Below are 13,815 nucleotides of genomic sequence, written 5' to 3'. Positions count from 1 at the left end.
GTCGACCGGCGGGTGAGGAGGAGGTGGAGGAGGAGGAGGGGGAAAAAAATGGTTCAAATGGCTCTGAGCACTATGGGACTCAACTGCTGTGGTCATAAGTCCCCTAGAAGTTAGAACTACTTAAACCTAACTAACCTAAGGACAGCACACAACACCCAGCCATCACGAGGCAGAGAAAATCCCTGACCCCGCCGGGAATCGAACCCGGGAACCCGGGCGTGGGAAGCGAGAACGCTACCGCACGACCACGAGATGCGGGCGAGGAGGGGGAGACAAGGGACCCAACCCTTCAGAGGAGGTAAAGTCGTGGCAAATGTCCGCCGTGGCAAATGTCCGCACACCGAAAGATTTGGCAGGAATGTAGCCACTGTACTCGTACATGATTGGTGGCAGCGCTGGTGACGAGAATGTGCGGCCATAAGAACAGGCTGTGGGTGGCCACGTGGCACGACCGAGAGGGAAGACCATCGTGTGCGGCGTATGGTTCTGGCGCATCGTACCGCATCTGCAGCAGCGAGCAACTCGAGCAGCGGTTGGCACCACAGTGACATAACGAACTGTTACAAATCGGTTACTTCAAGGGCAGCTCCGAGCCAGACGCGCTGTAGCGTGCATTCCAGCGACTCGGAACCACCGCCATTTGCGATTTCACTGGCGTCAAGCGTGACGTCATTGGAGGGGAGGCTGGAGGTCTGTCGTGTTTGCTGATAAAAGCTAGTTGTGCCTCGGTGCAGTGATGACTGTGTTTCCGTTACGATGAGGCCAGTTTAGGGCCTGCAACCAACCTGTCTGCATGCTAGACACACTGGACCTACACCTGCAGTTATTGTCCGGGGCATGATTTCGTGTGCCAGCAGGGCCACTCTCGTTGTTATCCCACGCCCTCTGAATGCAAAGTTGTATATCAGTCTGGCGATTCGACCTGTCGTGCTGCCATTCATGAACAGTATTACAGGGAGTGTGCTCGCCCACGTACCACCGTTGTAACCCAACGTGGCTCGACCACCAGATCTGTCTCCACTTGAGTTCATATGGGTCATCATCAGAGGACATTTCCAGAGTTATCCACAAACAGCATTAACTGTCCCTGTACTGACCGACGAAGTGCAACAGGCAAGGAACTCCATGCCACAAACAGACAACCGGCACCCGTACAACATAACGCGTACACGTTTGCACGCTTGCATTCAACGGTCTGGCGGTTACACCGGTTATTAATGTACCAACGTTTCACATTTGCGTTGGATTATCCCGCGATTACGTCAACTCGTTATCTTGCAGTATTATCACTTAAATATTGCCTAGAAAAATATATTCCCAAAATTTCATTTCTTTAATTGTTATTTGTTGTTCGTTTTTTCCGTTAGTGTATTTGCATTTCATGTTATACCGGGTGATCAAAAAGTCAGTACAAGTTTAAAAACTTAATAAACCACGGAATAATGTAGATAGAGAGGTAAAAATTGACACACACGCTTGAAATGACATAGGATTTTTTTAGAACAAAAAAGTTCACAAAATGTCCGACAGATGGCGCTGGACAGCAAAACGTCAGTGACTGCGCTTGACAATCGTGTTACAGAATCGCATCATCCCCAGCCTGGCTGATAAACACCTGCTGGAACGTACGATGTTTATGCAGGATGGCGCTCCACCCCATATTGCTAGACGCGTGAAAGATCTCTTGCGCGCGTCGTTTGGTGATGATCGCGTGCTCAGCCGCCACTTTCGATATGCTTGGCCTCCCAGGTCCCCAGACCTCAGTCCGTGCGATTATTGACTTTGAGGTTACCTGAAGTCGCAAGTGTATCGTGATCGACCGACATCTCTAGGGATGCTGAAAGACAACATCCGACGTCAATGCCTCACCATAACTCCGGACATGCTTTACAGTGCTGTTCACAACATTATTCTTCGACTACAGCTATTGTTGAGGAATGATGGTGGACATATTGAGCATTTCCTGTAAAGAACATCATCTTTGCTTTGTCTCATTTTGTTATGCTAATTATTGCTATTCTGATCAGATGAAGCGCCATCTGTCGGACATTTTTTAAACTTTTGTCTCTTTTTGGTTCTAAGAAAACCCCATGTCATTCCAAGCATGTGTGTCAATTTATACCTCTCTATCTACATTATTCCGTGATTTATTCAGTTTTCAAATTTATACTGACTTTTTGATCACCCGGTATTTCGAAATTTTGTTTCGTTCCGACGGCACTTCCGCCTTTGCTCTTCGAAATTCCCGGTCGAAAAAACTCCAGTTTGTAGAGGAAATATCAATAAACATTTTGACCAAATTTGACATTGATATCTAGAACACATCCCGAGAAGAAAAATTCTCAAAGAGCATGCTTTTTTCGGGCCAAAGATGGTAAACCTCCCCTTAATGGTGTTTGTGGATGATATCGTCCGATGATGTCCCATGTGTACTCAATTGCAGACAGATCTGTTGATCGAGCAGGCCAAGACAATAGTTCCACTCTTGACAATAATTTACCAAAGAACCCTTGGGCGCAGAACTGTTCTCTGGGATTGGAAGGTTACAACCATCTATAAAACTGGCAGCATAGTTGATCAATAGAACTGCCATTATATGTCATTCTCATATATTTGCAGCAGACGTATAGAAGATATTTTGAGTTAAAGTATTGTTGTAGTTGTTGTTGTTGTGGTCTTCAGTCCTGAGACTGGTTTGATGCAGCTCTCCATGCTACTCTATCCTGTGCAAGCTTCTTCATCTCCCAGTATATACTTTGAAATTCCATGGAAACCAGCATCAATGCCTAAAACATTGATAATCCTCTCTTGATATCCTAACTGTCATATGTAAACGCAAATAGCTAGATTATGTGTGCCTAGACTTTTGAAGAGCTTTAGATTCTACCAAACAAAAAGGATTCATAAGGTATATTTAACTAGGTTTGCAACTGGATTGAAAATTTATTGACAGGGTGCAAACAGTATACTTTATGCAAAGTGGAGAGTAATCCACGAATTGAGAGGTACTATATTGTGTGCATCAGCGAAATATAATAGGACCATTACCACACTTATTAATTCCGTGATGGTGTTACAGACTTTCAGGGATGATGGAAAAGGGTAAATGTATCAATGTTAGGTAATGGACCCTGGTACAGAAACGACGAAGTCGAATGTAATAAGTGAGTGTGTGTTCATGGCATAAACCAGGTTCATTAATTATACACATACTGGTTTAGTTTCAAAAGGAGTGGTAGACTGTGATCTCAGAATAAGCATAGCAAACCAGTATGACTTCACTATGTCGCCCAAAGGATGATAATACTCTCGAAACTGGTTGTTGATTAAAATAGGGTGATTCCTTGATGTTACAAATTGTCAGGGACGCTAGTCCGGAAACGACCAAGTCGAAAGTCCGGAAACGACGAAGTCGAAAGGTATTAGCAAAAATCTAGTCTAGGTACGCCCTAGCCTCGCACAGTGCTCAAAATGAGGGCCCCAACTTCTGAACCCTCATCATGACTTAAGAATTCTCATTGAATATTCCCCAATACCCTGAGATGATTTCTCCTGTTGATAGACTAGTAACGGCGCACTTAGCTTGATGTCAGAGAGAGACTGAAAGTCCTAAGTCCATGGTACAGTAATTGTGAATTCCATTTACATGACACGCAAAATCGTGAAGCGTTCCACATTTTTACCACTGCTACTCTTGCCACCCTCTGGTAGCGTCCATTCAGGAGTCCATCTATGCCCTGGAACAGTCCCGCCGTTCCGTGGTGTTTGTGTGGACCCTAGGACACGTCGGAATCCCCGGCAACAAACTTGCCGACAGACTGGCCAAACAGGCGACGCGGAAACCGCTTCTGAAGACAGGCATCTCCGAAGCTGACCTGCGTTCTGTCTTACACCGCAGGGTTTTCCAGCTTTGAGAGACGGAATGGCATAACAGCACGCACAACAAACTGCGTGTCATTAAGGAGACTATGAATGTATGGAAGTCTTCCATGCAGGCCTCTCGCAGGGAATCAGTTATACTCTGCCGGCTCCTCATTGGCCTTACTTGGCTAACGCATGGTCACCTACTCCGTAGCGAGGACCCACCTCAGTGTCGCTGTGGCTCCCAAATGACAGTCGTCCACCTCTTGCTGGACTGCCCACTTTAGCCGCTCTGCGGCAGACTTTTAACTTCCCCAGCACCCTGCCTTCGGTGTTGGACGATAATGCCTCCACAGCAGCTTTAGTTTCACGTTTTGTCCGTGAGAGTGGGTTTTATACTTCTATGTAGGTTTTAGCGCATGTCCTTTTGTCCCTCTGTGTCCTCCACCCTAGTGCTTTTAGGGTGGAGGTTTTAATGTGTTGCAGAGTGACGGACTTCCCATTTTTATTCTCGAGGTTGGACAGCCACTGTAATCTGCTTTCATGTTTTACTCTCTTCTGTTTCTAGCATCTCTCTGTTGTTTTCTTGTTCTCTTTTGTTCCTTTTAGTGTTCGTTGCCTTCCCTTCGTTCTTGTGGCTTTTCCTTTCTTTCCGCTTTGTGTTATATGTTTCGTACCTTTTATTCTCACACTTGTGGCATTGTTTCATTAGGAACGAGGGACCGATGACCTCGTAGTTTGGTCCCTTCTCCCGCCTTTAAACCAACCAACCAATCAATCCATTTACTTGCACATGTTTCTCAAGCTGATACGTTTACGACAGTTGTTCCAAATGATGTCCCCCAGCGTCAGTGCAGGCACGGTAGCGTCGTACAAAGTTCTGTCGCACCCGTTCCAAAATCCTCGGTGTCTTTTCAACAGTGTCGCAGGAGCGAGAATTTGTGTCAGGAGATCGTCTTTAGTCTCGACAGACATCTCGTACACCCATCTTTTCACATGGCCCCACAAGAAGTAATCAATTGGGTGAGATCAGGTGAACGTGCTGGCCCCTGGACATGACTTCCTATACCTATCCACTTCTCAGGTGTTTACAATCCCCCAGTCAAAAGCGAGGTTGGGCTCCATCATGACGAAACCACATTAGTTGACGAATAACAGTGGGGTATGTTCCAGAAACCTGAGTAGTGTGTCTCTGATCAACATTGTGTACAGTGGTGCATTTAAGTGGGGAGCTAAAGAAACGAGCCTAGTACATAACCACTGACTATGCCTGTCCACACGTTGGCAGATAATCTATGTCGATGGCTCTTCATAACTGTAGCGTGGGAATTCTCATCGGCCCAAAAATAACTATTGCAACTATTTAAGCATTCCGTGTTTTATGAAAGAGGCTTCATCCGTGAAAAGTACTCGTACATACGCAGGAAAGTGGGAATCGACTGTCACGAGCTACAAGAACCACTGGATGAACACAACAGAAGCTCGGAAGGCAGCAGGAGTCAAACCAACCACTTTCTGTGTATGGTGGGGGCATGGGTGCATTTCTCGTAATACAACACAGTAGTCTGTGAAACGTTCATTTCACATGCAATTGATCGATTCGTGATTGCAGACGCCTCATCCACTCTGAAAGCACTGCTTCTTCGAAGTCGGGAGGCTTTCAGTAATTAATGCAGTATCTTTTCTTCCTCTTCCATTTTACGCTGAAAAAGAAAGGCGGAATCTGTTATAGGAGATCTTAGAAAATTCCCGCTTCAGCTTCTACAGTTGCATGAAGTTCCGATAGGTGACGGAATTTATGTAGCCTTCAAAATGGCGCCTGTAACAGACATGCGTTCCAAGCAGCGAACTGCCATTCAGTTGCACTTGGAGAAAAATCAGGGCGTCGCAGATATTCATAGGCGCTTGCAGAATGTCCACGGAGACCTGTCAGTGAACAAATGCACGATGAGTCGTTGGGCGAGGCGTCTGTCATCATTGCAACAAGGTCGCGTAAACCTCTTCGATTTTCTGCGTGCTGACCAACCGCACGCAGTTGTGACTCCTGGCATTTTGGAACGTGCGGACACTCTCATTCGAGATTATCGACAGATCACAAACACCTCGCTGCCGGCCGGTGTGGCCGAGCGGTTCTAGACGCTTCAGACCACTACGATCGCAGGTTCGAATCCTGCCTCCGGCATGGATGTTTGTGATGTCCTTAGGTTAGTTCGGTTTAAGTAGTTCTAAGTTTTAGGGGACTGATGACCTCAGATGTTAAGTCCCGTAGTGCTCAGAGCCATTTGAACCAAACAACCGGACGTCTAAATTGGTAGTACTGACACACTCGTCCACCAGTTGAGGTACTCAAAGATGTGTGCCCTCTAGGTCCTTGCCGCCTAACGGAAGACCATAAAGGACAACTAAGGATCACCTGTGCGGAACTGCGTGCGTGCTACGAGGTTGATCGGTACAAGTTTTTGTCGAATATCATCACAGACGATGAAACACGGGTTCATCACTACGAATCGGAAACAGAATGGCGATCGAAATGATAATTAAATGGACACCCTAGCTGCAAACAGGCGTTGATATACTTCATTGGGGACATGTTGAAAATGTGTGCCCCGACCGGGACTCGAACCCGGGATCTCCTGCTTACATGGCAGACGCTCTATCCATCCACACCACTACATTCGTAGTGCACCTAATTGATGTTTGCCCATCATACTCATTACTCGTGGCAGATTAATCTACCAAGTACTCGTAAGTCTATTAGGCACACTACGAATGTAGTGGTGTGGACATGTCGGGAATGTGAGTCTCACGGGGAGCGTGCAAGGGATAGTTCCTGCAGGCGCACTATCCTCTGTGCCCTCGGTGGCTCAGATGGACAGCCGGCACGGTAGCTCAGCGTGCTCGGCCAGAGGGTTAGATGCCCTCTGTAACAAAAAACTGAGTGAACGGATCAACGAAGAACCTGAACGGGTGTCATCGGACGTCCGCCCCGAACAAATTCAACGTAGACCAAAAAGAGAGGAAAAAAAAGATGGATAGAGCGTCTGCCGTGTAAGCAGGAGATCCCGGGTTCGAGTCCCGGTCGGGGCACACATTTTCAACATGTGCCCAATGAAGTATATCAACGCCTGTTTGCAGCTAGGGTGTTCATTTAATTATCATTTGATTCTAACGAAAAAAAATTTGAAGTCTACTCTCAGCCGGCAAAGTCGTTTTGAAACGGACTCTGAGGGGGTTATTTTGTTTGATGTTCTGCCTTACAGTGCAACAACCAACTCTGTAGTGTATTGTGCTTCCTCACGAAATTGAGGAAACGGCTTCAGTGAGTTCGTCGCCAGAAAAATGCAAACGAACTTCTCCGTGACAGTGTAAGGCCGCACACAAGTCTGCGCACCCGAGAGGAGCTCACTAAACGTCGTTGGGCTGTTCTTCCTCATCCACCCTATAGCCCGGATCTCGCACCTTCCGACTTCCATCTTTCCGGCCGCGGGAAACAGTACATGGATGACTGAGAGGTTATTGATGCAGCAAGACGTTGGCTCTGATGTCGACCAGTAGGGTGGTACCACGCGGGCACACAGGACCTCCCATTAAGGTGGCGTAAGGCAGTCGGATTGGAAGGAGATTATGTTGAAAAATAGGGTTTGTAACCAAAGGAGTGGGAAATAATATGGAGTACACTGGAATCCTGAATAAAACCAATCTGCTTCCAGAAAAAAGTTTTGCTTTATTTATTGAACGTTCCTCATAGTTCGTCGTCCTTCTCGGTCGTTACACAACACGCAGTCCGCGAGCGGAGAAAATCTCCAACCCGGGGAGGAATCGAACTGGGACCCCTTTGGTTAGCAATGTCTGCAAATTTCGTCACTGGGTCCGATTCTCTCTGGTTAGTCCTGGTCGTTTATGGTTTTGCTATGAAATGTACTCCCGAAAACTGAATATGCTCAATTATCACGTTTTCAGGCGAGAAAGTTACATTTACAGCTGCCAGCCAATTGAAACAAAGAAATCTGTTATCAGTTTTTGGACTAAGGTTTGTGGCTTTACTTAAAAATGTAGCCGTTTCCGCACATCATTGACTCGTGGGATTGGTAAAGCTGTTTCTCCTTATACGATGGCCTGGTTGTTGATCAATTCGGAACATCGACGTGCCTATTAAAAGTAATTCCCCGAAAGTCTATGCCGCCTTACGACATATCCCTTTACTGACATGTGACGAATTATACTAGCCCATTACAGAAGTGCCCAATTCTCCTTACACAGCAGACTGAAAACACAAGTAGATGGTTCAAATGGCTCTGAGCACTATGGGACTTAACTTCTGAGGTCAACAGTCCCCTAGAACTTAGAACTACTTAAACCTAACCAGCCTAAGGACATCACACACATCCATGCCCGAGGCAGGATTCGAACCCGCGACCGTAGCGGTCGCGCGGTTCCAGGCTGTAGCGCCTAGAACCGCTCGGCCACTCCGGCCGGCAACACAAGTAGAAGCGATGCAATTAATACAATACATACCTGGATCCGTAATCAACTGCAGGCTTTGAATGTCTTTATGATATACACTGGGATAGCGATATGCACATGTACAGAAGGCGGTAGTTTCGCGCACACAAGGCGTGTAAGTGCAGTGCATTGGCGGAGCTGTCATTTGTGCTCAGATGATCCTTGTGAAAATGTGCTGAACGTGATTATTGCCGCACGACAGGAATTAATAGGCTCTGAACGCGGAATGGTAGTTGGAGCTAGACGCATATGACATTCTAGTTCGTAAATCGTTTGGAAATGTAATATCCCGAGATTCGCAGTGTCAAGAGTGTGCCGAAAATACCAAATTTCAGGCATTACCTCTCACCACGGACAACGCAGTGTCCGACGGCTTTCATTTAACGAGCGAAAGCAGCGGCATTTGCGTATAGTTGTCAATGCTAACAGAAGCAACACTGCGTGAAATAACAGCAGAAATCGGTGTCGTAACCTTTAGAATAGCGCGGCGAAATTTGGCTAGGGCTGGGGCAGCAGACGACCGACGCGAGTGCTTTTGCTAACAGCACATCGCCTGTAGCGCTTCTCTTGCGCTAGTGACGATACCGGTTGGACCTTAGAAGACTGGAGAAGCGTGGCGTGGTCAGATGAGTCTCGATTTCAGTTGGTAAGAGGTGATGGTAGGGTGCGAATTTGGCGCAGACCCCACGAAGCTATGGACCCAAGTTGTCAAGAAGGCAGCGTGTAAGATGGTGGCGGCTTCATAATGGTGTGGGCTGTGTTTATGTGGAATGGACTGGGTCCCCTGGTCAAATTAAACCAATTATTGGCTGGATATGGTTATGTTCGGCTACTTGAAGGCCATTTGCAGCCATTCATGGTGTTCATGTTCGCAAACAACGATGGAATTTTTATGAATGATAATGCGCCATATCACCGGGCCACAATTGTTCGGGAGTGGTTTGAAGAATATTCTGGACAGTTCGAGCGAATGATTTGGCCGCCCAGATCGCCCGACATGTCCGAAAGAATAGATACCACGCATTCGCCTCGATGGGCCATGGGTCCACCACATTCATTGCGGCTGCACTATTATTTTCGACATTCTGCGGGAATCTCAAAGCAATGAGCATGGAGGACAAGAACGGGGAATGCGGATAGGTGATGCTGATAACAGATTTGTTTGCTTCAACTGGCTGGCAGCTGTATCTGCTACTTTCTCACCTCAAAACCTGATGATGAAGCATATTCAGATTTGGGGAGTACATTTCATGGCATAAACCATAAAGCACTAACATCGATCAGGACTAACCAAACGGAATCGTACCCTGTGATGAAATTTGCAGACACTACTAACCAAACGGGCCCCGGTTCAAATGGCTTTGAGCACTATGGGACTTAACATCTTAGGTCATCAGTCCCCTAGAACTTAGAACCACTTAAACCTAATTAACCTAAGGACATCACACACATCCATGCCCGAGGCAGGATTCGAACCTGCGACCGTAGCGGTTGCACGGTTCCGGACTGAAGCGCCGAGAACCGCTCGGCCACAGCGGCCGCGGCCCCGGTTCGATTCCCGGCCGGTTCGGAGATCTTCTCCGCTCTGGGACTGGGTGTTGTGTTGTCCTTACGTTCGTATCGTCGTTACTGACATGAAAATCATCTTCAGTACGCTGTCGTATTGTCTTTCCATTACTAAGATGTGAGTTGGCCTGGAGACCGCACAACTCTGATAAACCCTGTTTTGGATGGTGCAGTGGTTAAGGCAATTGCCTTGTAAGCAGGAGGTCCAGGGATCGAACCCAGGTCCACCAGACGTTTTCACTCATTTGAAGTCCCCATGCAACTGACATCAAAATTTCCTGCCCATTTGTTTCTCCCACTCGACCTTCAGTTTGCATAATAAGTATCACAACTGCGGATTCCACACTGGTCCCCAGTAGGCGTCAATTTATTTATAGAAGATTTTGAAGACACGTCTCTGAGGTAGGCGTTTTTAAAACCTACTTGTTTTTGGAGGTACATAGACAATACGTTCATGATAGGACATAACGGAAAGACACTCTTAACTGTGTCCATGACAATACGTTCATGATAGGACATAACGGAAAGACACTCTTAACTGTGTCCTAGATCTTTTTAATTGCCTTCATCCTAGCATCAAGTTCACAATGGGTGTTGAAAGGGGATGGAAAGCTTCCGTTTCTAGATGTCTTGGTTTACAGAAATGATAATGGGGCACTGGGACACAGTGTTAATCGAAAGCCCCCCCCCCCCCCCCCCACACACACACACACACACACACACACACATTCCATTTCAGACGCTGTAAGATTGACACAAGGACTGAGGACACTACAGACAAACAGATCCCTTGTGCTTTCCAGTTTGGACCTTCGCGGGAACCACTAGAACAAGAAGGCAATAGGAACTTTTGAAATATGGTGTTACAGAAGAATGGCGAAGATCAGATGGGTAAATCGTACACCGATAACTAATGAGGTGGTACTGAATAAAATATGGGAGAAAAGAAATTTGCGGCATAACTTGACTAAAAGAAGGGATCTTTTGATAGGACACAATCTGAGATATCAAGGAATCATCAGTCTAGTATTGAGGGAAATGTGAGGGATAAGAAACGGAGACCAGGAGATAAATAGAGTGAGGAGGTTCAAATGGGTGTGGGTTCCAGTACCTATTTGAACAAGTAGAGTCTTGCATTGCATACAGCAGAGTGAAAAGCTCCATCCAATACATCTTTGAACTGAAGATCAAAACAACAACAATAGGGCCAGTAGATATGACAGTCATGTAACCCAAAAACTAGATATGTAGAGTTAAATGAATAGATAATAGTAAAAGTTGGATAAAGCTTCTGATACTTCGCCTACTTGCTCACTGAACTTTTTGCGGTTTACACCAATAAATTGGTTGCCTTTCTCAGATTGAATGTATGTTGTTTTTATCATTCATTTCGTATCAATTTCTGTACTTTTGATTTTCCATACACCTAGAGCATGGTTATGTTCCTATATGTTGTAAAGCAATATACAATTTGATAACTGTCACTTTTATGCCATTAAGTCACTTTGATGGAGCTCCGTTATTGGTGTGCAACACATCTGTCTTGCTACAGTCTCCCCATTGGATTCATACCTACAACTGACCAGTAAATGTCATCCATGAACAAGTTTCTTGTGACTGTTGCATTCAAATCATAATACTCTTGAATCTTTCCCTTGATCAACACCTTGAAAAGAAATTAATTCTGGATTATATTCTTATTTTCTATCCATGGGATAATAAGTATAGGGACTTTATTAATAGTCACAGCCATGTTTAGTTTATTTAGCTGCTGACGAGGAATTGACAAGAAAGTGTTGAACTTTCCACCCACTTCCCACCAAACATGTACTTCTCACATCTACTGTGTGACTACTGTGTATTTGAGGTTTTATTGGCTTTTAATATAAAACATTTGTTGAGAGAAAATTGGGACTGATACTGAACTGATACACAAAAATTTTAGATCTGCTTGTTCATCCGATTTCATTTTTGTCACCATCACAGAGTTTGTTGCTCACTTCTTTCCTGATGATGATAGTAACATGATGTAGTGTCCTATGGGTCAGACAACCATGTTTTCACTACACTCAAATGCTTTGAGATCATGCATCTTGGTGATTTTATGCCAAGCTGTTCTGTTGATGACTGGAACAAGGTGTGACAGCATCTCAGCAATATGATGTGCTGTAGCAACAGGAGTGCTCACTCTCTAACATAGCAGTTGTATCTAATTCAGTTTCTTTTGAGTGTACAGTTGTATGCTAATGTATGTCATATTGTATACAGTATCCTGTATGTGTATTGTCTGCAGTATTGTATTTTTATGGAAACCATTAATGTAATTTTGTATACCTTGTATTTATATGTTTTCAGTATTGTTTGTTTGACTTGTCCTATGTTACAGTACAACCTTTGTACATTTTGATAGAGGAGAAATAGGGACAGTGTGATGTCTACAACAGCCAAGTAGTAATGATTCCATGCACGTTGTGGATTACCCACTTTCTTGATTACCACTATAGACTCATCACTGCCCACGTTTTTATATTAGCTGCTTCCATGTTATCTGTCTGGCAGCAAACTTTAGTCATGAATAAAGATTCGTTAGAGTTCTTTTGTATGAATTCCTTTTTCTCTTAATTTTCCCTTAGCTGCACTGTGACAATATTTAATATACATGGAAAGCTCAGGTGAAACTGAGGATTTTTGCAAGATGTCCATGTTTTGTGTCTAGCAAATTGTTATTTCATAGTGTCATCCTTAATAATCCTTGCACTCACAAAAATGTGGTTACCATCACTTATCTAAATTTTTATTTGCATTTTCTCGGGTTTAATTTTGTCATTAAATGCACATACTTAAACACTTCCTTTGTTTACTTGTGTGTACTTGTGCACTTTTGTTTTCTTCTAAGAATGTTTACGTGTAATTTGAATTTAAGATTTTATTGTTGTTCTATCCATTTGTACTGCTATACTGTACATGAAGAAGCTACACTGAATAATAAACAAGTTAATTCTGAAGTCTGTGGCACAAGCTCGTGACTGGATATTGGTCTGACTAGAGTTTGTGTGCAGCTTTTCTTCGCTGTGGCAGATTCATCACATCAGTTACTTTTACCACTGGTAAAGATCACCAGTACACATTTGATAGCAGGCAGAGTGCACCTGGAGGGACTGGAATGATGAAAATTCCCTGATCCTATCCAGGTTGAACCTGGGACCTCTACAGCTAGAGTTTAGTGCTCTGCCTTCTAGACCACCATGACCACTCTCTGTCATGGCATTCATTTTTATATAAAATTAAAAATTATAATTGTAAAAGTGAAGTTTACTTTTAATGCTTGCAATAAAAATATGCTTTATAAAACAAGAAGACTTCTTTCTTGGATACATACTATACTGAACTTTTGTTAATTTTCTTTTTCCAGTTGTGCCTGCCACACGGTCTCCAGTTCCGCACACAGAAACACTGCATTGAGCCACACTTTCACAGCTTCATTATCACAAGAGAAGATGGGAGTCACAGCTATGGCTGTAGTTATATATTTTATGAGGAAGTTCGCAATCGAAAAATATGTAGTGCCATGCAAACATTGCAGGTAGGAAAGTCATAATTGTTGTGAGTACCAAAAATTGATATATATTAAATGAAAGTATTGAAGAAGTATTTCACTAAGTGTTTGACTTCTTGTGCAAATTCCTAGCAGTTTTCAACACTAAAGAAATTGAGCAGTTGCTGGTTGGAATTGTGTCTGCTGTCTATAAAGATACTTCACACAGATTTGAACCTTGCTGTGATACCAATATCTGTTAGCAAATGGCATGTGTTGTGTACTTCATATAATAAAATTTGGAGGCCAACACCGAGGCTTCTCTCAGATGCACTCTTCATGTAGTGAAG

At 44.5% G+C, this 13,815-nt stretch overlaps 1 protein-coding gene across 1 annotated transcript in view; it reads left to right on the top strand.

The window, feature by feature from the left end:
• LOC124605139 (DENN domain-containing protein 5B) overlaps window positions 1-13,815 on the top strand; it is a 474,504-nt gene that overhangs the window by 347,599 nt on the left and 113,090 nt on the right. Inside the window, exon 3 of the mRNA XM_047136622.1 lies at window positions 13,343-13,513. Within this exon, the coding sequence (XP_046992578.1) occupies window positions 13,343-13,513 (171 nt within the window). The remainder of the gene's footprint in view (window positions 1-13,342; window positions 13,514-13,815) is intronic.

This window comes from Schistocerca americana, chromosome 3, assembly GCF_021461395.2.
Source record: "Schistocerca americana isolate TAMUIC-IGC-003095 chromosome 3, iqSchAmer2.1, whole genome shotgun sequence".
In the NCBI taxonomy this organism is placed as follows: Eukaryota; Metazoa; Arthropoda; class Insecta; order Orthoptera; family Acrididae; genus Schistocerca; species Schistocerca americana.
Note: the sequence above shows the minus strand (reverse complement) of the source record. Positions and strands in the feature narration are given on the sequence as shown.